At 40.7% G+C, this 20,161-nt stretch overlaps 1 protein-coding gene across 16 annotated transcripts in view; it reads left to right on the forward strand.

The window, feature by feature from the left end:
* SYNE1 (spectrin repeat containing nuclear envelope protein 1) overlaps window positions 1-20,161 on the forward strand; it is a 546,282-nt gene that overhangs the window by 373,546 nt on the left and 152,575 nt on the right. For 10 of the 16 annotated variants that reach the window (XM_030928648.1, XM_030928649.1, XM_030928634.1 and 7 more), the window contains 3 exons: window positions 8,014-8,220; window positions 10,171-10,344; window positions 12,050-12,241. In XM_030928648.1, coding sequence (XP_030784508.1) covers window positions 8,014-8,220; window positions 10,171-10,344; window positions 12,050-12,241 — 573 coding nt within the window. The remainder of the gene's footprint in view (window positions 1-8,013; window positions 8,221-10,170; window positions 10,345-12,049; window positions 12,242-20,161) is intronic. The other 6 variants (XM_030928636.1, XM_030928638.1, XM_030928643.1 and 3 more) reach the window with 1 other exon arrangement.

Below are 20,161 nucleotides of genomic sequence, written 5' to 3' on the forward strand. Positions count from 1 at the left end.
TCTAGTGTGCTCCCTGGGGCTCCTCGGTCTTCCTTGCTCCTGCGGTTCTGTCTGTCCAGCTGTTCCCTGCACCTCTGCTTCACTGTACTGGAAGGAGCCAGAGGACTTCCTTCAGGTTGAGTACGTGCTCCTCAGGGCAACCTCGATGGCTGTTCTGTAGGAGGCCCCCTTCTTCAAGCATTCAAAAGGAATATAGTGTAAATTATGCAAGGGCTGGATTAGAATGCATTTGAGGATTACTCACTCAGATTATCAGACGCTGATGTTGCAGAAAGTTTAAGTAGTTTGACCCTCTCTCCAGCTTCAGGACATCTCCACCTTTGTTCAAGCCCCCTATTCTTGTAGCCCAGGCGGCTGCCCACAATTGCCGAAGACCCATCACTGGTTCCCACAATATTTAGCAGCTGCATGAAAACAGGATCCTGGTGGCCTGCTCTGCCCTTCCAGAGTTCCTAACGGAGAATGCAAGTTAGCTTCCAATCAGCACCACCACCCTGTTGCTCAGGCATTAGGATGGAAACACACATAAACCGAATGTGGAGCAAAATGATGATTCTGTTCAAGGGATTTAATGGAGACAACTCAAAATTGCACATTAATTCTGAGAATTATAAATTAGAAGTGAATCTGTGACTTTTCTTGTCATTAAGGTCAACCACATGACTTTTTGTCCCTTTCTAAGTTGGCAGTAGCCGTGCTAGCCATTGCAGCAGTAAGGAGGTACAGCTAATTTAATGAAGATTACCAGTCACTGGGGCTTAATGTTTTATTAAGAGAGAAAATATATTAATGTTATATTAACTAATTCTATTAATATATTATATTAATATAATTAGAATATATTAATGTTCTAATGGGAGGGAAAGAAAATAGCAATAACGTAGAATTTAGTATAATTTCATGTATCATTACATATTTACCATTTTTCATATGAGCTATTTTTGCTACCTTGTGCTATCTGTGCCTAAGTTCTACAAGTTCTGGAACACAGCTGCCTACATGAAAAGCTGGTGGTATCACAGTATCTAAATTTGTTCTTAGCTTCTGGAATGGTACTTTAAAAATTTCAAGCACTGTTATAGAATTACTATTTCTAAATTTCAACTGAATGGGCGTGAGGAAGTCCAGTATGGTTTTTTATATTTCCTAAAAACTAATAGAAATACTTTAGTTTTTACTTCTTTCCCAACACTCTTTTGGAAGTATTCACGTTTTTTTAAGGAGGTAACCTAATTCCTGCATTTTCCCTTTAAACACTTGTCTAAACTACTGAATTTGTGTGGGATGCTGTGCCTTTCTGGTTGTCCTCTCTAAATTGTCTTATAGATTTCATTTTCTTTTTTTTCTAAGACAGAGTCTCACTCTGTTGCCCTGGCTGGAGTGCAATGGTGCGATCTTGGCTCACTGCAACCTCCACCTCCCAGGTTCAAGTGATTCTTCTGCCTCGGCCTCCCCAGTAGCTGGAATTACAGGTGCTTGCCACCACGCCAGGCTAATTTTTGTATTTTTAGTAGAGATGAGGTTGCACCATGTTGGCCAGGCTGGTCTCGAACTCCTTACCTCAGGTGATCCACTCACCTTGGCCTCCCAAAGTGCTGGGATTACATGCTGAGCCACCACGCCTGGCTGTCTTACAGATTTCATTTTAAGGCTTGAATGCAGTTCATGAGCTGACTTGTGGCTGTTGTTCTGACTGTTAAGCCCTCTGTCATTGCGACCTTATTATCGTGGGCATCTGGTGCTTTGGGGACATGTGTTGCCACACTAAGCTCAGTGATAAATAGGACACAGAGCTCTGTGGTTATTTTGTTTTTTCATATATGTAACAACTAAAATAGAATGTGGGAAGAACTGTGGTCTCTCATCTGATCTTGGAAGTGAAGCAGGGTTGGGCCTGGTTAGTACTTGGATGGGAGACTGCCCAGGAATACCAGGTGCTGTAGGCTTAAAAAAAAAAAAAAGCCAGGCGCAGTGGCTCACGCCTGTAATCCCCCAGCACTTTGGGAGGCCGAGGCGGACGGATCACAAGGTCAGGAGATCGAGACCATCCTGACTAACACAGTGAAACCCTGTCTCTACTAAAAATAGAAAAAATTAGCTGGGCGTGGTGGCAGGTGCCTGTAGTCCCAGCCACTTGGGAGGCTGAGGCAGGAGAATGGCATGAACCCAGGAGGCGGAACTTGCAGTGAGCCGAGATCGCGCCACTGTATTCCAGCCTGGGTGACAGCGCGAGACTCCATCTCAACAAAAAAAAAAAGAAAAGGAAACATTCCAGCCTGGTCAACACGCTGAAACCCCATCTCTACTAAAACTACAAAAATTAGCCGGGAATAGTGGTGCATACCTGTAGTCCCAACTACTCAGGAGGCTGAGACAGGAGAATTGCTTGAACCTGGAAGGTGGAGGTTGCAGTGAGCCAAGATGGCGCCTGGGTGACAGAGCGAGATTCCATCCCCTACAAAAAAAAAACAAAAAAAAATATTGTGTTCATGTAGATAGTTCTGAAAGTCACATAACATAAGGTCTGTGTTTCTTTTCACCCTTGGTATTAAAGAGTTTTTATGTTAGAGAAGTTCATAGAACTTCTCTAAGCTATGTAAGTGTCATACACATGCCAAGTTTACAATTACAAATCAGAAACCCAAAAGCATGCATTTCATCTCTTTCTCCTTATCTTGAATCATATATTGTCAGGTAGCTGATGGCCACCAGCTCTTATACTCAGAGTTATGGGACTGAAGACATATTTGATGGCTGAATTTTTTTTTTAATTGAGGTGAAATTCACATAACATAAAATTAACCGTTTTAAATTGTACAATTTAGTGGTATTAGTACATTGACAATGTTGTACAACCACTGTCTCTCTCTGGTTCCAAAACATTTTTATGACCCCAAAAGAAAATTTCATGCCCCCTGAGCATGGCTGCTAGATCTTGAAGTTAAAAACTCTAGCTACCTTCCAAAAATGTCCACTCACCTTTAAGAGTAAACTCAAGCATGAGTGGAAAGGACTGCCTCTAACAAGATTTAAGTGAGGCTGGGCACAGTGGCTTACACCTGTATTCCCAGCACTTTGGGAGGCCAAGGCGGGTGGATCACTTGAGGTCAGGAGTTCAAGACCAGCCTGGCCAACATGGTGAAACCTCGTCTCTACTGAAAATACAAAAAGTAGCTGGGCATGGTGGTGCATGCCTGTAGTCCCAGCTACTTGAGAGGCTAACACAGAAGAATTGCTTGAACTCAGGGGGCGGAACTTGCAGTGAGCTGAGATCCTGCCACTGCATTCCAGCCTGGGCAACAGAGCGAGACTGTCCCCCAAAAAAATAAAAAAAAGATTTAAGTGAACAGTTCCAGATTTTCCTAATTCCTTCATTACTGACTGCAGTACATTCAGAGAGCTATTTTAGAACATTGTGAGTTTTAAATGGAAGCTGATAACTTCAGTGTGCACCTGGTTGGTCAAATCCACTGAGATTTAATGAGGTAGTGCTGGTGAGAGTTACCAGCACATCAGACAGAAAACAAATCTGATTGTGGGCTACATTTGGTGGAAAGTAGGTTAAACGAGATCTAACCAGGACTTTGAGGAGACAGAGTTTGAAAATTTGGAATGGCAACAGGAGTGGGTAGGAGATACTATAAATGTAAATGTGTGTGGAAAAGCACAGAAGAGAGGATGAGAATGAACACAGTGTGAAATTGTTAGGAGTCTCTTCTTGCTTGTACAGAAGGATCAGTGTAAAAAAAAAAAAAAAAAAAAAACAAAGACATAATAAGATCCATCTAATTATGGAAGAGCATTTAAAATCAGACCAAATAGATTTGATACTTTTAGCGTTCAGGCACAAAACATTATTATGAAATAATAGAAAATACTGAATGGAAGTTTTTTTAATGTATAATACTTTGAATGTATAAAAAATACTTTGAATATGTAATAAACAATATCAGTCTGTAAATTCATTGCAATCACATTTTTAAAATTGCAGCAAGTTTTTTGGTGGAGGCTGATGAGCTAATTCTAAAGTACACTGCAGGCTAGGTGCGGTGGCTCACGCCTGTAATCCCAGCACCCTGGGAGGCTGAAGTGGGCAGATCACTTGAGCTTAGAAATTCAAGACCAGCCTGGCCAACATGGTGAAACCATGTCTCTACTAAAAATACAAAAATTAGCCGGGTGTGGTGGTGCATGCCTATAATCCCAGCTACTCTGGAGGCTGAGGCAAGGAGAATCGCTTGAACCCAGGAGGCAGAAGTTGCAGTGAACCAAGATCTCGCCACTGACTCCAGCATGAGCAACAGAGCGAGACTCTGTCTCAAAAATAGTAATAATAATAATAAAGTATACTGCAAATGTGTGGGAACATATGTATTAAAAATGCCAGAAGTAAAGAATAACCAGGACAGTCTTGAAAAAGATTGATAATGTTGAAAGACATATCCTACCAGATAGGGAGATTTATAAAGCTACAATAATTAAGATTGCGTGATATTTGCACAAACAGCCAAATGAGTTGATGGGACAGAATTCGAGGCCAGAGCAGAATCACATTTATACAGACACTTGGCTTGTGGCAAAGATTACACTGCAAAACAGTGGGCGAAAAGAAAAAAAAAAGAATTTTCACCTCTTTCTACACTGGACATGAAAATTAAGTTTATATGGTTTGTAGATCTAAATGTGAAGTTATTACCAAAGAAAAGTTTGAAAATAATATTTTAAAATATCTGTGGTGAATGATCTTTTTTAAAAACATTCTAATCCAGCACAGACTGATACTTTAGTAACATTAAATCAAATGCTGCTTGGATGTCATAACTGTCAAATTACTATAAACGTTTCTTAGCACTTGCTCTCAATATGTTTATCTCATCATAAGCCAGTAACAAACATTTTGCAGACTGTTATTATTCCGTGGACCATGCTTTGAGTAGCATTGTTATAGAAGATAACCTATGAGATTGTATTCTATTTATGACCTTGGGTTAGGCAAAAGATTTTCTATATAGGACACCAAAAGCCCTAACAGTAAAGGAAAATATTGATTCTATTAGACCATGATAAAATTAAGAACTTCTTTCCATCAAAAGATATTATTAAGGAAATATTTCCCCATTAAGGGAAAACCATGCCTCAACATGGGAGCAGATTATTTGCAATATGCAGAACCAAAAGAAACACAGGCACTCCTATCCAGAATATACAAACAACTCCATACCTCAATAAGAAAAGGAACAACTCTAGTAGAAAATGGGCAAAAGATTTTTAGCTGTCAGTCACAAAAGACCCTCAGTCTCATTAGTCATCGGGGAAATGGAAATTAAAATTACAATGAGATTGCACTAGTAAACTCACCAGAAAAGCTTGAAGTGAGAACAATTCATAGCCAGGTGACAGTGGAATATGATATAATGATAAAAATGGATTAACTCTTTCTACATGCAACAAAATGAATGACTCTCACAATCACGAAAGAAGCCAGACACAGAGCAGTGCACCGTGTATGATTCCATTTCTATAAAGCTCAAATAAGGGCCAAAGTCCTCTGACATTTGTTGAGTTAACACAGTGTTGATTTTTGAGGACGGCAGTAGCAAGAAGGAGGAGGTCAAAAGAGCTTGTAGAATCCTGGAAATGTTCCATTTCTTGATCTGGGTAGCGGCAGCATGGATATATATATATATAGTTGGTGTGCTTATAATCTGTTCACTTTTCTAGATGTATATATTAATAGTTTATGTAAAAATTGTCATGATGATATTTGATATTAGGAAAAGATAAGGGGTTTTTGCTGTTTAACATTGTGAGAGCCCACTCTAAGGAGGCACTGTGCTTACAGCAAAGCCTCCACTCCTGTGGGAAAAATAGGAATTATGCAAATAAGGGCACATTGGAAACTATGAAATGCTGGCAAATATAAAGCCTATGCTACTTTACTTGAAATCATAGTTGCCTCTGTAGTGATAGAGCCTGTTTTTCCAACTTCATTGAAATCCTAAATAAAAATTTCTTCTGTGAGGATTCCATCTAAAGAGCAAGTCGTAAAATACCCCCAAAAAAGAGAAATAAAATGAAGTATAATTATGATAGACAGGAAAACAGGGCGCTATTGAGAGAGAATGATGGAGATTTTCTTAGGATTGGGTGGTCATGAAAGGCCTCTCTGAAGATATGACAATTAACTAAGAGCAAAGGATGAATAGAGCCATCACACACAGAGCGGGAAGAGTTTTCCGCGTTGAGGGAACAGCATGTTCAAAGGCCCTGAGGCCAGGAAGTGACTGAAGTGGGGCCCTGGAGTGGCTGAAGAAGGCAGGAATATGGTGAGCAAGAAGGGAGTGTGGCACACGAGGCAGGAAGAGTGAGACCACACAAGTTTGATTTATTTCACAGCAAGAATCCAGTACATATTTTAAAGAAGGGGAGTGAGAGGACCTAATTGATATTTTCAAAAGGTTGCTGTAGTTGCTTCATATAGACTGGGCTGGAGCAACAAGAGTGTAAGCAGATGGACTCATCAGTAGAACATTATATAGCAACTCAGTCAAGAGAGGAAGTTGACTTTGGCTTCAGGTGGGGGCAGAGGGGATATTCAGATATACATGATATAGTTTTGAGATAAAAGCCATTGGACGGCCGGGCGCGGTGGCTCAAGCCTGTAATCCCAGCACTTTGGGAGGCCGAGACGGGCGGATCACAAGGTCAGGAGATCAAGACCATCCTGGCTAACCCGGTGAAACCCGGTCTCTACTTAAAAAAAAAAAAAAAAAAAAAAAAAAAAACTAGCCGGGCGAGGTGGCGGGTGCCTGTAGTCCCAGCTACTCGGGAGGCTGAGGCAGGAGAATGGCATAAACCCGGGAGGCGGAGCTTGCAGTGAGCTAAGATCCGGCCACTGCACTCCAGCCTGGGCAACAGAGCGAGACTCCGTCTCAAAAAAAAAAAAAAAAGCCATTGGACTGGGTGATGCATTGGATCTGGTAAGTGAAAGAGAGGAAGGTGTGAAGAGTGACTCCCAAGTCTCCAGCTTGAGCCAGAGTGAGAGGTGTTGGAAGACAGGAGGGGAAGCGGGTTTAGGCTTAACACTATGCAGACGAACTAGGTAAGTTGAACACACAGCCTGAAACTTAGGGCAGGTGTTTGGGTTAGGGATGTACCTTTGAAAGTGCTCAGGATTAGAAAGCATTTGAAGTCTTGGGAATGGAAGACATCACCTGGGAGAGACCTTTATTTTTTTAGAGTTTGATAAATAAGAAAAAATGAGCAGTGTGACCACATAGAAATAGGTTACAGGTTTCTCCCATCCTGTGAGAAACGATGTGCGTTTTGGACTAGAGTTCAATGCTGTTTCAGATTTGGGGAAAGCAATAGGTGAATGTGGGAAAATCATGTTAGGTAAGAAAGTAATACATTTTATTTTCAACATTGTATTGGAGACTCTTAGAAATGATTGAGAAATGTGGTGGCTCGTGCCTGTAATCCAGGTTGGAGTATTCCCTGAAGCCAGGTGTTTGAGACCAGCCTGGGTGTCATAGCAAGATCCTGTCTTTACAAAAAGTAAAAAAATAAAAATAAAAAATAAAAAATTTAGCCAGGTATGATGGCACACACCTGTAGTCCTAGCTTCAAGCGGGAGGGTTGCTTGAGCCCAAGAGTTCAAGATTACAGTGAGCTGTGATCATACCACTGCACTCCAGCCTGAGTGACAAGAGTGAGACTCTAAAAAATAAAATAATAAGTTGGTATTACAGATGATCCTTGTATTACAGATGATCCTATTGAAAACTAGAAAGATTAATTAAGTTGCTCAAACTCACTTTGGTTAGTGATACATACATAAAATCAGAAAAGTCCTGGCCTTTCATTTAGAAACTTAGGTGAGTAGTCCCCTATTTGTTGATTGATAATGATTCCCAGGTGAAATATCTTTCGCTAATCCCAATGGATGTGAGACTCAGCTAGTGCTAATGATCCCTCAGTGAAGAAAATGAATACATGAGTGTGATTCCACAGTCTTTCCTCCAGGCATTGATGGATGAGATTCTCATGCTCCAGGATGAAATCAATGAGCTCCAGTCCTCTCTCGCAGAGGAGCTGGTATCTGAGTCTTGTGAGGCCGACCCCGCGGAGCAGCTGGCCTTGCAGTCCACGCTCACTGTCTTAGCCGAGCGAATGTCCACCATCAGGATGAAAGCCTCAGGGAAACGGCAGCTTTTGGAGGTAACCAATAACTCTAAAGTGGCCTCCTCACTTCTGAGTTAACTTTTAACATTATGTTACCAAGTATGTGGGTTACTTACCTATCTATATTTTCATTGCTTCCCTCTCCCAAACTGGGACTGTGTTTCAAGAATGGTCTTCATGGCTGGGCGAAGTGGCTCACACCTGTAACCTCGGCACTTTGGGAGACTGAGGCGGGTGGATCACGAGGTCAGGAGTTCGAGACCAGCCTGGCCAACATAGTGAAACCCTGTCTCTACTAAAAATACAAAAATGAGCCAGACATGGTGGAGTGCGCCTGTAGTCCCAGCCGCTTGGGAGGCTGAGGCAGAAGAATTGCTTGAGCCTGGGAGGCAGGGGTTGTGGTGAGCTGAGATTGTGTCACTGCACTCCAGCCTGGGCAACAAAGCAAGATTCTGTCTCAAAAAAAAGGTCTCCTGAATAGAGTACAGTCGGTGTGTAGCCATGAATATGTCCTTTGACCCCTTTCTGACTCATTTCAGGCATGAAATATTGAGAATGTGGAAAGCACATTATTGGTAGACATGAGCCTTGTGAAGAATAATTGTAGAAGGTTTGCATAGTGGTTTGCTGTGTTTACATGACAGCATTTGGTGGATGATATTACTAATACTATAAAGAATAAATCCTACTCAGTCACTGTTAGCCAATTCAAATATAGTAATTCATGAAAATACTCTTGCAATTCTGGTTCCCACATTACTTAATTTAAATATTATTTAATATAGAGACAAATTTGGGCAGCAGTAATATCTGTGTTAAAAATCAGCTATCTTCCTTTTTTTATTTGTTCTCTCGTAAATTCTTGGCCCTAAGCTTCTAGGCTACTTTTATTGTTGCTTCTATAATTTGGTTAGACTGGAGGCTCCCCAAAGACCTTTATAGTATCTATCATTTTGTATCTCTTGGCAGCTTCTCTGGCACATAATGGGTTCTCAATACATTTCTTATTATATGAACCAAATATTATTTTATTTAGCTGCTAATTATAACATAATGCAATTAACCATGACCCTGTTGTGGGATGTGTAGTCTCTCTCTAGTTTTACCTATTATATGATTAGTCAAATAATCTATTCATATATTAGGTTGGTGCAAAAATAATGGCAAAAACCACAGTTACTTTTGCACCAACCTAATACTTCTTATATTAGAGAAATTTAAAGCCAGTGTGTCTGCCCTACTTATTAATTTCCATTTTAAATTGTTTAATAAAATTTTAAAATAATGAATTATTCATAAAATAATTTTTAAAATATTTATTTTAAAAGTTAACTTTTATTTCATTTATATTGTCCCCAGTAACTCTATGAAAAACTTGTAGGGGTTTCAAAATGAAGTGATTGGCCTGATTTTTTTTAACATGAATTATTTGCAATCATTGAAAAACTCAGAGAGCTAACCTAGAAATTTAGATTTCTGCCTTCACTTGAGATGAAAGTTAATATTGGACCACCCCTTCCCACAGGGATCAATTGCCTGAAACTGTACATGGCTGCCATTTTAGGCAGGCCACATGTTTTTCAGTTTGCCACAGTCTCCGTCACTTGCTACTCTTCTCAGCCATAGAGGTCCAGTGTCTACTGCCATTTACCAACTGCTTTATGCCATTGTTTTGTTCTAATCCTTGGCTGATTTCCACCATTTATATTACTGCCTGGTCATATAGGTATATTATTTGAGGATACCTTGTTCAACTCTAGGTACACATTAGAATCACTAGGGCGTCTTTTTAAAATACCAATTTTGAGACTTACCCCTCGAAATTCTGATTGTTGTTCTGGGATGTGGTCTAAGCAAAGATAATTTTTTAAAGTTTTACCGGTGATTCTTATGTGCAGCCAGGGCCTGGAACCATCGCTTTACTATGTTAAATTCTCAAGATTTTACCTTAGCGTGATCTATGTTACATTTTACTGAATTCATTAGGAGAAGTTGAATGATCAGCTGGAGGAACAAAGGCAGGAACAGGCCCTGCAGAGGTATCGCTGTGAAGCCGATGAGCTGGACAGCTGGCTCTTGAGTACCAAGGCCACTCTGGATACTGCACTGGGTACACCCAAGGAGCCCATGGACATGGAGGCCCAGCTTGTGGACTGCCAGGTACCAAAGGATGCAGAATTAAAGAATATAAAAACAATGATTTCTGTAGAAAGTAAAACATGTTTGGGTTTTTTTTTTTTTTAAGTCTTTTTTATTTTTTGTTTTAAGTCTTATCTAGGGAGAAGGAAGACTATTTTTCTCCTCTAATATAGTCTCCATTTTAGAGGAATAACCCTGTAGCACCAGAGACTTATTCCAGAACATGAAAGTAAAAATGTAGGGAAAACTTTTGGAAATGTAAGATTAAAAGTATACCAAATTTAAAAAATATGTAAGAGCAGTCACCTGAAAAAGAAATCAATCCAAAGCAGTAATGTTTCAAAAAAGAGGATTCTCTTTAAATTAACAAGGAAAGAGTTGATAATGTGATGTCTTATTTTTATTAGCCATAATTGTCATAATCTAACACAAAAATAAATAATAATAATGGATAACATGAAGGCAATGGCCTTTTCTCCTTATCTGTTGACTATATAAACATGTTTTTCAGCTGGGCGCAGTGGTTCATGCCTGTAATCCCAGCACTTTGGGAGGCTAAGGCGGGCAGATCACAAGGTCAGGAGATGGAGAACATCTTGACCAACATGGTGAAACCCCGTTTCTACTAAAAATACAAAAATTAGGCAGGCATGGTAGTGCATGCCTGTAGTCCCAGCTACTCTGGAGGCTGAGGCAGGAGAATTGCTTGAACCTGGGAAACGGAGGTTGCAGTGAGCTGACATTGTGCCACTGCACTCCAACCTGGGTGACAAAGGCAAAACCCTATCTCAAAAAAAAAAAAAAAAAAGTTTTTCATTTTTTTTTTTAAATGTGTTTTTGTCATTTTATAATAGGTAATCTTAAAATAGAGAAAAATTGGCAGGGCACCATGACTCATGCCTGTAATCTCAGCACATTGGGAGGTCGAGGCAGGCAGATTGCTTGAGTTCAGGAGTTCAGGAACAGCCTGGGAAAACCCTGTCTCCACAAAACCCTGTCTCCACAAAAATTACAAAAAATTAGCCAGGTGTGATAGCACGTACCTGTAGTCCTAGCTACTTGGGAGGCTGAGGTGGGAGGATCACCTGAACCCGGGAAGTCAAGGCTGCAGTGAGCCATGATCCCACCACTGCATTCTAGCCTGGGTGACAGAGTGAGACCCTGTCTCAAAAAAAAAAAAAAAAAAGAAAAGAAAAATTGAGAGGCTCAGGTAATTTTTTATAGACCCCTCTAATACCATAACAGATAATTTAAAAATAAAAGTCACCAGACACTGTGACTGACACCTGTAATCCCAACACTTTGGGAGGCTGAGGTGGGAGCACATTGTTAGAGACCAACCTGGGCAACAAAGTGAAACCTGGTTTCTGTTGAAAAAATAAAAAATTTAGCCAGGTGTGGTGGCACATGTCTGTGGTCCCTGCTACATGGGAGGCTGAGGCAGGGGGATCCCTTGAGCCCAGTAGGTGGAGGCTGCAGTAAGCCATATTTATGCCTATGCACTCTAGCCTGGGTGACAGAGCAAGACCCTCCCTCAAAAAATAAAAAAGAAAAAAAACAAAAGTCTATAGACTACTTACTCGTCAAGGCCGTGGGAAAACTACAAAAAATCATGAAAGCCTGTCTGTTTGGTAAAAGACGCCAGAGGTCTGTGTTGCACTGTGGGAAACAGTCTTTGCAGAGGCTGGGGAGATGTGTGAGTTCATCCTTATTTCTGTTGCTGCAGAACATGCTGGTGGAAATAGAGCAGAAGGTAGTGGCTTTATCAGAGCTGTCAGTCCACAATGAGAACCTGCTGCTGGAGGGCAAAGCTCACACCAAGGACGAGGCCGAGCAGCTGGCTGGAAAGCTGAGAAGGCTCAAGGGGAGCCTGCTGGAGCTGCAGAGAGCCCTGCACGATAAGCAGCTCAACATGCAGGTGAGGGTTCCAGCCGCTGGCCCACAGCCGAAAGCTGGCGCACTGTTCACATGCTCCTTCTAAGGTGTGCCAGGTAAAGGAACAGGTGGCGGTGACGCATACTCGTGTATGTACCTGCTTTACAGTGACATTTTAGTGTGCAGTTTTAAGTTTACACTCTTGGACTTTGCAAATAGATTTTGTTAGGACTACTAACAACAGCAGTTCAGCGGAGTGGTGGAGGCAAAAAGCACTTTGACATGGAAGTGACAATGAGAGGAGAGGAACTGGAGAGGGAAAGTAAAGGCTGCTCCAGGAGTGTTGCTGTAAAGTGGTATACAGAGGAATGAGATAAGCTCTAAGGAGAAGTGGGTCAAAGAAAATTTCATCTCTTTTTTTTTCTTATATGTTCATCACAATGTGAGTATTTCATTTTAAGATCAGAAAAATAGTAAGTTTACACATTAATGGAAAAAACTCAATAGAGGAGAAATTGATGAAAAAAGAATGTGGGCAGGGCGCCGTGGCTTACGCCTATAATCCCAGCACTTTGGGAGTCCGAGATGGGCGGATCACTTGAGGTCAGGAGTTCGAGACCAGACTGGCTAACATGGTTAGCCAAAAAAAAAAAAAAAAATTAGCTGGGCCTAGTGGTGGATACCTGTAATCTCAGCTACTCAGGAGGCTGAGACAGGATCATTGCTTGAACCCAGGAGGTGAAGGTTGCAGTGAGCTGAGATTATGCCACTGCACTCCAGTCTGGACGACAGAACAAGAATCTATCTCATAATTAAAAAAAAAAAAAAAAAAAAAAAAAACGAAAGAGAAAAGAAAAAGGAGTGTGATTGCAAGAAAAATCTTGTTGGGGAGGGAACGGATAGGATAAAAAGTTCACTGGCAGGGCGTGATGGCTCACACCTGTAATCCCAGCACTTTGGGAAGCCGAGGCTGGCGGATCATGAGATCAGGAGATGGAGACCATCCTGGCTAACACGGTGAAACCCCGTCTCTACTACAAATACAAAAACTTAGCCGGGCGTGATGGCGGGCACCTGTAGTCCCAGCTACTCGGGAAGCTGAGGCAGAAGAATCTCCTGAACCTGAACCCGGGAGGCGGAGGTTGCAGTGAGCTGAGACTGTGCCACTGTACTCCAGTCTGGGAGACAGAGGGAGACTCCGTCTCAAAAAAAAAAAAAAAAAGAAAAGTGCAGAGTTTGGTCTTCCCTACCCTTCTTGCTACAGTAAGCCAGGGACCAAATAGTTGAGAAGCCCATTAGCTGCCTCAAACTTACAAGCATCTGATGGTATCATCTGCTGCTTCTTGTGGCCTAATCCAAACTGTGCCTTCCTTTACCATTTACACCTTTCTCCTGCAATAATGGTTGAGACCAGGCCAATCTGTTCTCCAAGTAAAATGAGGAGCGAGGGAAAGCATCTATGTTGGAATACAAATACTGGTAGGAAGTAGGACATAAGTATTGTCATGGAAACTTCATGGAAGGTCACTGTGATTGCTACTATTTTCTCAGTGTGAGGATGATTGTTAGGACTAACCTAAGTATTTTTCTTCAGCTTTTTGCTGATCATATGATGATATGATGTGGAAAACCAAACTTAATCAACTAAAAACTAGAAGCAATGGAGAAATTTAGGAAGATGACTGGCATATTACAAAATATGAAGTTAGGTCATTGAAAACCATAAAATAATCCAACAAAAAATAAAAATTAAAAAATGAAATCGGCCGAGCACAGTGGCTCACGCCTGTATCCCCAGCACTTTGGGAGGCCAAGGCCGGTGGATCACCTGAGGTTGGGAGTTTGAGACCAGCCTGGCCAACATGATGAAACCCCATCTCTACTAAAAATACAAAAATTACCTGGGTGTGTTGGAGCATGTCTGTAATCTCAGCTGCTTGGGAAGCTGAGGTGTGAGAATTGCTTGAACCTGGGAGGCAGAGGTTGCAGTGAGCTGAGATTGTGCCACTGTGCTCTAGCTTGGGCAACAGAGTGAAATTCTGTCTCATAAAAAAAAAGAAAAAAAAAGTCGAGAATTTATAGTTTTTATATAGACAAAAAGCAAGTTAGAGGAATAATGTAATATTCCATATAAAATTTTGAAAAGAGTTTTGAGGGGTTATTAGTCTTATATATGTGTGTAGGTTTTGGTTTTTTTTGAGACAGGGTCTCGCTCTGTCACCCAGGCTGGAATGCAGGGACACAATCTCAGCTCAGTGCAACCTCTGCCTCCCAGTCTTAAGTAATGTTTCCACCTCAGCTTCCCGAATAGCTGGGACTACAGGCGTGCATCATCATGCCCAGCTAATTTTTGTATTTTTTGTAGAAACAGAGGTCTCCTAATGTTGCCCAGGCTGGTCTTGAACTCCTGAGCACAAGTAATTCACCCACCTCAGTCTCCCAAAGTGCTGAGATTATAGGCATGAGCTACCATGCCTGGCCAACCTAATCATATATTAAAATAGAATATTACAATAATTAAAATAGTTTGATGTTGGCACAATAAATATGTGAACAGAAAATTACACGATAACTATTCCAGAAAGAGATTTGGTATATAAAGGAATTTGATAAATATTGTAGGTGGCATGATAAATCAGTGGACAAAATATGACTCACTCTGTAAATAATCACTTGAAACATGGTAAACTGTATTTTCTACCCCATATTTTACAGAAAAATGTATCACAGATGGATCAAAGATTTAAATATAAAAATTAAGTCTGCAAGGTACTCAATGTATGATTTTTTTTTTTAAAATATTAGGATAGGGAGAACTTTTGCCAGTATACCCCAAATCCAGAATTGTATAGCTTCTTTTAAACTAGTACATGGGCAGGGCGTGGTGGCTTATGCCTGTAATTTCAGCAGTTTGGGAGGCTAAGAAGGGAGAAATGCTTGATCCCAGAAATTCAAGACCAGCCTGGGTATCACAGCAAAACCCCATCTTTACAAATAATAAAAAAATTAGCCAGGCATGGTGGCACACACCTGTGGTCCAGCTACTAAGGAAGCTGAGGTGGGAGAATCCCTTAAGCCCAGGCGGTTGAGGCTGCAGCGAGCTATGATTGTGCCACTGCACTGCAGCCTGCGTGACAGAGTGAGACACCAACAAAACAAATAAACAAATGGGCCATGGCTCCCACCTGTAATCCCAGCACTTTGAGAGGCTGAGGCGGGTGGATCACCTGAGGTCAGGAGTTCGAGACCAGCCTGGCCAACATAGTGAAACTCCATCTCTACTAAAAATACAAAATTAGCCAGGTGTGGTGGTGGGAACCTGTAATCCCAGTTACTCGGGAGGCTGAGGCAAGAGAATCACTTGAACCCAGGAGGCAGAGGTTGCAATGAGCAGAGATCATGCCATTGCATTCCAGCCCGGGCAACAGGAGTGAAACTCCATCTCAAAAATAAATAAGTAAGTAAGTAAATAAATAAATAAATAAATAAATAAATAAATAACTACTACACAAAAATGAAAAAGTTCTGTATGATCCCTCTCCCTCGCCCCCAAAAAAGTAACCAAGTTGAAAGACGTAGACAAGGAGGGATGAGTAAAACAAAGTAAAAGACATAGACAAAGAGGGAAGAAACTATATAATTCACAAATCTTTTGTAAAGCAATAAGGAAAAATCAAATAGTAGAATATGGACAAAAGATATGAAGAGATAATTCACAGGAAAAGAAATACAAATGGATAATGAACATATGAAAAGATGTTTGAACTCTGTGTTGGATAAATAGATGCAAATAAAAAATACAACATTTCACTTGGATTTACACACTTGAAAATGCACATGCAATGTGACTTTGTAATTAAAGTCAAAAGAAAAGGTTACAGATACTAAAACTGAACAAAAGTAGAATGATTTTCTAGCTGTAAAAGTAGACAGCAATTCACCTAGTAAACAACTGTTATAGGTCTAATATGTAATGCTTTCTTCTGTTTTCAGTGGTGATCTGTGAATGAACTTCATTTCTAAAGAAGCTAAAATAAAGGGAAAGCCTTGAAAGTTGCCTAGCAATGGGATAGGGATAGGGATAGCAATCATTTTTAAACTCTTATTACTCTCTTACCCCACCTACCTACCCCTAGAGGCAGAGTAGTAAGGGAACGGGTGGCCTGATACTCCCAAGCACAGGAGGGATTAAACAAGGCGGGAACCACAAATTCCAAGGTCTCGTGGCCTGGGAAGGGCAAAATCAACGAGGGAAGCAGGCCCAGCCTGGCCCTTGGCAAGCTTGTCTCCTGTCTAAGGAGCAGCTGTTACTCAGCTCTAGCTATTATCACACAGAATTTACAAGTGGCATTGCTGGATCTTCTAATTTTTCAAGAGATAGGGAATTTAGATTTATTTCTTAAGCCTCCCAATTTTTAAACGTTGACATTTAAATCTAAAATTTTTAAATAATGTGTGTGCCAAAGAAAGCATATCCACAAGCCAGGATTGAAATCTGTTTATCTTTCTCTCATTCATTATTAACGAGGTGACCTGGGGCAAGATCCTTAAATTTCCCACAACTTTCTTACGGATCAGTTTTCTCATCTGTAAAATATGGATAATAATATTTAACTTTAAAAAATTCTTTAGAACATGTGGAAAAAATAAAAAGGAAAAAAAGTAGTGAGGATTTAATGCAAGTAATACAATAAATGCTCAAATTGCAGCAGTTAAAATAATTAATAAAAACAACCAACTGTTTCCAAATCACATTATTTGAGACGGAGAAGCTTCTGCTATGCTGAAAGGCCGGGCTTGAGACTTAGCGGGCTGGACTGAGCATGCGCACACCGCTGTGGCGTCCACGCTCGGCAGATGCTGCCCAGGTCCGCGGGAACTGTTTAAATTGAGTAAAGTCCTGACTCTGTCCACATTGGGTGAAGTGTAAATACAGAAAAATGTGGTAGTGTTTTACTACATGGAAATTGGTTACTGTTTATTTTTGAACTATCTATAAATTCCATCGTCTTTCATCTAATGAAGTTTCCAGCATATAAAATATTAATAGATCTTTCAAAATAATTAGAGCTTCCTGGAAGATTGCTTTTCCATCTGTGGGAAGAAAAGGAGCCCTGTTTACATTATTATTGCTATGAAAAGGATCATGTCCCTTTATGTAGAAAACTAAAAATAATTTGGAGTTAATCTGAAATTAATTAAGTTAATTGCAGAAAACCAATCTTCCATTAAATGCAGCCGTCAGCAATGTTAATGTCCTTTAATTGGGGCTTGGATGATTCAGGAGGGTTGGAATACCTTCCTAAGTCTATAAGCACACCATTACTTAGTGCTACTGAAGCTGGGAAATGGTAATACCTCTTACCTCCATTCTTTTTCACTAATTTGGCTTACATGGGTATCAGTGAATGACTACGCTTTTTTTGTATCCTATCAAATAGACTGCTTCTCTATATGAAGAACCACAGATCTTAAGGGTATGTAATAGGATCTCCTGAATTACGTGGTATCTTCATGAAGCTAGGTCTTTTTCACACATTATCATTCATTAAAGGAACAGAGAGATTGCCCCATAAAATAATAAAAAGCTTTATAAAGAAATGTTTTATTTAATGTTTAGCATTGCCCAGTCCTCATTCATCTTCCAAGGAATGTTCCTGGCAAAAGTGGTTACTGTTCTAGTATTTCCAAAATAAACAGTTTATATAGCCCCACCCAGTGGGGACTGATCACAGAAGTCGCCTAACCTCCCCATTCCCTAGGTATGGCAGAAAACTGTTATCACACCTCAGAGAAAGTAATTACCATAATTACTTTCCTTCTGGTTGCGCCTTCTTATCCCCAGGGGAAAGAGAATGAAATTTGAACTGGATTCTTAATCATGGTTTGCTTCCTGTGGTCCAGGTCTATGTTTCAAAATGACTAAATCATTCAGAGAAAAATTCACTCACTGAAAAACTGAATCTAACCACATAGAATCTGAATATATATCTGTGCATATAAAAGTGAGGAAGTTGTTAAGACCTAACATTTCAATTGTCACTGTTCCAAACCAAATTTGGTGTAAGGAACTTGAGCCAACCTCTCTCAATCAGACCATAGTAACTGGCATAGAAGAGTGTGTTGGGCTCAGGGCTGGGAGAAGTTTCCAAGGGAGTCTTCAGGCCGGGCTCTGAAAAACAAATTTTTGCTGAAGAGAAAAGCAGAGAGGAAGTGGCCTGGATCCCACAAAAGCAAGTCAGCAGGTCATGGCCAGGGCCACTACGTTGGCAGCTGGAGCAGCTCTGATGGGGACAACTTTCAGTCTCATCCACTGATTTCTTGAGGTCATTCTCTATAGGTTCCTTTTGAACTGCTGTTTCAACTTTGCTTGGAAGAACCAGGTTCTTTTAGAGCTTATTCTTAGAAGATGGTGGATTCTTAGATGAGAGAGAATCTGTTCTCAAGCAGAAAATCATGGGCTCCAGTTCTGGGAGAATGCCCATCCACCCAAACTTCCCATCTTTAGGAAAATCACTGCTTATCTTTGAGAAATTCTGCAGAAGGTGGAGAATTTAGTGTCACTAGTCACCAATTCTGAAGGTCTTTCAAAATGCAACTAGCATATGTTAGATCATTGCACCCCTGTTGTTCTACCTAAACTGCAATCTCTGGCTGGATCATCTGAAAGGAAAGGAAGTCTGAGCTTGGGTGGGCTCAGGATCTGGGAGAAGGTTATGTATACTATTACCTACAGGTTTTACCGTTCATTTAGCTTCAAGCACCGACACCACCTTGCAAAGATAAAGATAAGGTCTATTATCTCAGACAATTTAATCATGAGATTCTAATGAAAAAAAGAAGAAACAGAAGGGTAAACAGATCCCATCTATTTCCCTAAAATTGTGTGTAAAACTCTGAAAATAAGAGAGAGAGAGAAGGGTCTCTGTGGGCAGTCAGGTTGGGTGAGCTGGAATGGCTGGGTCCCATGTTGTGCTCAGACATTGCAAAGAAGAACCAGTGGGCAGGGGAGCAGCAGCTCCATAAATAGATGGCAGGAGGCTCCTCTGGAGAAACAACCTGTAAAATATCCTTCCTCTTCCCCATGCTACGCCAGCCCCACTGTCCTCTTCACTGCTCTGTTCTCTCTGAAATGGCAAATTTCTTTCACCTTAGGGTCTTTGTGCCAACTGTTCCCTGGGTCTGAATGCCCTCACTCTAGATCTTTGCCAGGTTGGTGGTCTCTCATCATGCAGAGTGCAATTGTCTCTTCTAAAGATGCTTCCTTAGACCTCCCTAAAACTTTCTATCCCATTATCTGTCTTGACGTTCTGTGTAGGCCTTATCACCAGCTCGGTTATCTTATTTGTTTATAGTCTAACTCTCCACCAGGGCCCTCATCTGGCTTCTTTGCAGAACACTCCCAGCTCCTAGAACAGTGTCTAGTGAGTACTTAATAAGTAGTGAATGAGTTATATTGAAATTATAATTTATCCGGTGACAGATGAATCTATGTGAGTAGAAAAGCTCTCATTCAGAACTAATCCCATTTGATGTGCAACATTTTAGGGCCTTTCAAATTCCATTAGAATAATCAGGCAGGAAGGATCAACTCTTGCCTAGGTGCTGAGTCATTACTTTGGTAAGCCAGCTTAGCAATGGGCCAGTTTCTGGTGATGGTGATAGACGGGGTGAAGGGTACTTTTTCAGAGATCTCACCTTTAATTATCATACCACTGACCTCTCAAGGCTCAATTCAGCTTTTGAATTTGTAAAATGGTAACCACATGTGCCTACAGTAAATGACTTTTTTTAATGTGCTAATTGATGGTACTGAAAGAAAGACTCTTCAAGAGTTTTCATCTTTGAGTACAGTCTATTGATTATGTAGGTCAGTCTATAAATATTATCATATAATAGCAGACTCTCAAAGATAGAGAATTCTAGGAATAATTTAAATCTATTGCCCTAGTAGGGTAGACAC

Source organism: Rhinopithecus roxellana, chromosome 4 (genome assembly GCF_007565055.1).
Source record: "Rhinopithecus roxellana isolate Shanxi Qingling chromosome 4, ASM756505v1, whole genome shotgun sequence".
Lineage (NCBI taxonomy): Eukaryota > Metazoa > Chordata > Mammalia > Primates > Cercopithecidae > Rhinopithecus > Rhinopithecus roxellana.